At 47.3% G+C, this 3,740-nt stretch overlaps 1 protein-coding gene across 1 annotated transcript in view; it reads right to left on the reverse strand.

Moving 5' to 3' along the window:
* Positions 1-3,564: 3,564 nt before the first annotated feature.
* The window catches only part of LOC104909412 (unconventional myosin-VIIa), a 25,004-nt gene continuing 24,828 nt past the window's right edge, over positions 3,565-3,740 (reverse strand). Inside the window, exon 15 of the mRNA XM_031552269.1 lies at positions 3,565-3,588. Within this exon, the coding sequence (XP_031408129.1) occupies positions 3,565-3,588 (24 nt within the window). The remainder of the gene's footprint in view (positions 3,589-3,740) is intronic.

The raw sequence follows: 3,740 nt of genomic DNA on the forward strand, positions 1-3,740 counted from the left end.
CCCACTGGTCTCTCTGGTGTCCGATGAGAACTGACACCACACTGCAGGGCACAAGTTTTCACCCACGCCTGCATGCAGATTGTCATGAAGCGCCTAGGAACTCAATCTCTTTGCAACAGCTCTGTCAAATTTGGACTGAAGTTGGCCAACAAATTCTACCATGATTACGTGACACATCTGAAGAGACAGGCAGTGTGGCCATGTAAGCCTTGCTTCCTATGGAAATTAGACTAGATGAACGAGTCAGCTCTAATCAGGGACTTAATTTATTCCAGTTTTAACAAGCTGCTCCACTCACACCCTTGTTTGCAGCACTTTCAGATATCCCATCAAGAAAAATGATAGCTGTTACTATTTGTGATTTGCTCCCATCTTCATGTAAGAAATGGGTGCTGCTGGAGACATGCCAAAGCATTTTCCTGGTCTTAGTCCAACGTTTTTCTTAATATCCTCCCCAACTGCTGAGCTGTATGGTGGGAAGGCAGGGTCTGGTTTGCAACTCCAAAGAGTAGTCTGCTACAAAGCAGCTGTAGAATCATAGAATGGCTTGGGTTAAAGATCATAGAATCATGGAATGGCTTGGGTTGGAAGATTCCTTGAAGATCATCTAATTCCAATCCCCAAAAAAGGCACTGAGGGAGATCCAGAGGATTACTTCTGAAAACAATAAGGTTGCTCAACCAGCTTTCTTTCTCCCACCACCCCATTCTGTACCAGGACAACAAACCTGAATGAAGAGCAGTCATGATATGCCCATTGGGGCATCCCAAGCTCTTGTGGCTCTCACATAGACTTGGCCAAGATCACTGGGTGCTTGCTTATCTCTTATTTGGGTACAGATGAGACATTTAGCAGTGGGGATAGCAGCATCTCAGTGCCTTCCTGAAGAAACACGCTTAGAAACTCTCTTCCCTTTGGGATAAGGACCTGCTCTAGCATCCACAAGCACTGTGGCTTCAGAGACAGAGCTTCCTTCTGCACCTCGTTGTGCTGGTGAGGAGTAATTCCTTCTATGGGAAGAGCAGTGTTCTCAGGGTATACCAGAGTACACAGCAGATTGGGCTGATCTGCTCATTAATTGTTTATAGACTGCCGTGTGCTGCTTTACCAAATTACATAAAAGGTCTAATAGCTCCTGCCATGGATCCTGGCCCCTAGGCAGGCTGTGCCAAGGCACCCCAAGTGCTCAGGGATGATCAGCAGCCCTGAAAGCCTGCAGAAACCACAGATTTTGTCCATCTTTTTCCAGCTTAAGGATGCGGTAACACTACCAGCCCAGTAATTCTGGCAATATGAAGTTTGCATACAAAAACAAAAACAAAAAAACAACAAAAAGCAGCAACAAACCACCAACAAAATAACATAAATACAGTTTTGTCTCTTTTCCTATGCTCTATTTCCCAAGCTGCAGCACAGAGGCAGACCACAGATATCTGGGTTGTCCTGGCTCTGTTATTCCTCTGCGATGAATGGCAGCCAAGACCAAATGGGGAGGGGTCATAATCACTGTGCAGTGATTAAGAAATGCAGCTTCTCAGTGGGCTTGAGAAAGGCTCTTGGATGGGGATTATAGATAAAATAACCCCATTTATTTCTCTAGATTGAAACCTTCTGCAGGCTGTAGGAAAGAGAAACTCAATGCATGTGGGTTCTGGAGTTTGCTTCAACAAAGGGTAAATCTGCTGGCCTTGATGGCACTGATCCAACCAAGCTGAGGGATAAGAGGAAGCAGGACAGAAATAGTAGGGACAGCACAAAGGGCAGGCACCACTGATGCTGGAAAACACCCTAAGACACAGATGAGGAGGCAGGGGTTTGAAGTATTATATAGGGCTTGCAGCCCAACCAACTACAAGATGCACATACATTCTGTATCCCTCTGTCTTAATGTATGAAGTGGTCTCCTCCTAACAGCCTCAGCCAGGCAGGGGGAGCCTGGATCTCATCACAGGGAGAAGAGAAAAGAAGGGAAGGGAAAAGGGAAGGGAAGGGAAGGGAAGGGAAGGGAAAAGGGAAGGAAAGGGAATGGGAGTGTAGGGAGCTGCAGAGGAGGGGAAGGGAATGGAGAGGAGAGAGGGGAGGGACAATGACAGCTGCACTGGGCAACATATAACAGTCTGATCCCAAAAAGTGGGTTTTGCTCCCAAGTCTAGCCCAGCCTGAGGGCTGCTCAGAGCAGCTTTCATAGAATCATTAAGGTTGGAAAAGACCTCTAAGATCACCAAGTCCAACCCCAACCCATCCCACCATGCCCACTGATCACGTCCCTCAGTGCCACATCTCCACAGCTGTTGAACACCCCCAAGTATGGTGACTCCACCACCTCCCTGGGCAGCCTGTGCCAATGTTTGACCACTCTTTCTGAGAAGCAATTTTTCCTAATTTCCAACATTTTCCCTGTACTTCAGCATTCGCAATACCCTCTGAAATGAAACTTGTTTCATAGCTGTAACCTGCAAAATGAGATTAAACCATAATATTTCTAAAAGTCTTTTACAGCATGTCATCAACAGCTCCCTTCATCCAAGCACTATAGATACATTCTCTTTCTGATAATTACCCTCTGCCGACCTTCATCTCGTGCCCATCCTCTCTCCAGTACTGTGAGAATTCCTGCTTTATCTTGCCATAAAGTCTCTATTCAACCTAAAGCATAAGTTTCAACTCCCTTCAAGTATCTGGGCTCCTTTCAGCCTGGAGAAGAGAAACCTCCAGGGAAACCTCACTGTGGTCTGCCAGTACCCGAAGGGAGCTTATAAATAGGAGGGGACCAAATTTACACAGACTGATAGTGATAGGACAAGCAGGAATGGTTTAAACTAAAAGCAGGGAAAATTAGTTTAGATGTTAGGAAGAAATTCTTTATTCCGAGGGTGGTGAAGCCCTGGCACTACTGCCCAGAGAGCTGTGGGTGCTCCATCCCTGGAGGTGCCAAAGGCCAGGCTGGATGGGGCCCTGAGCTGCCTGAGCTGGTGAAGGGTAACCAGCCCATGACAAGGGTTGGAACTGAATGGGCTTTAAGGTCCCCTCTAGCCCAAGCCAATCTCTTCAGGATGGACGCAATTCAGTCAGCAGTGCTGAGAAGTGAGGGTGTCCCCAGAGACTTATGGATTGTGATTTTTGCCTATGTATTTGGCACTCTGTCTATTCAAATGCCCGTTTTTCATTGGATTTCTGTACATTGTTCATTGCTGCTCTGTAAAAGAGGAACAACTGCACTCTGTTCTGTCCTGGCATCTCAGCACTTTGCAGAGCAGAGGTTCACACGTGCTTGGTGCAGTAAGGTTTTGGAGTGCTCACTGGAGATGGTTGGTACACCAAGCACGAGCACTGCTGGGAAGGAGAAATTTTCTGCCTTGGGGACCCAACAGCACCAGAGCACAGCTCATCCCACACCAGATTCTCCCCACATATTGCTAGAAGAGAAGAGTGTTTCCCAGCAGAAAGCTGCACATCCTGTCAGCCCTGTGGTACAGTGACACTCATCTCATTGCTCTTCGGGAGCAAGAAACATCTGGCTCTGCTCCAGGCAAACTATGAAAGTCAACATTTCTCCTTTTTCCCTCAAAAGGAACCTACAGAGGTGACCTGGCAAGGAGCAGAGGCAGCAGCTGCTACCTGACAGCAAGATTTTGGTGGAAAAAATCAAAATCCTGCCTGGGACTGACAGCGCCTGCAGCCACCTCTCCCCTCTGCCCCTTTCTGCCGTTCTGCTGTTCCAGGAAAGGCTTTGGAGGAAA

Source organism: Meleagris gallopavo, chromosome 1 (assembly GCF_000146605.3).
Source record: "Meleagris gallopavo isolate NT-WF06-2002-E0010 breed Aviagen turkey brand Nicholas breeding stock chromosome 1, Turkey_5.1, whole genome shotgun sequence".
In the NCBI taxonomy this organism is placed as follows: domain Eukaryota; kingdom Metazoa; phylum Chordata; class Aves; order Galliformes; family Phasianidae; genus Meleagris; species Meleagris gallopavo.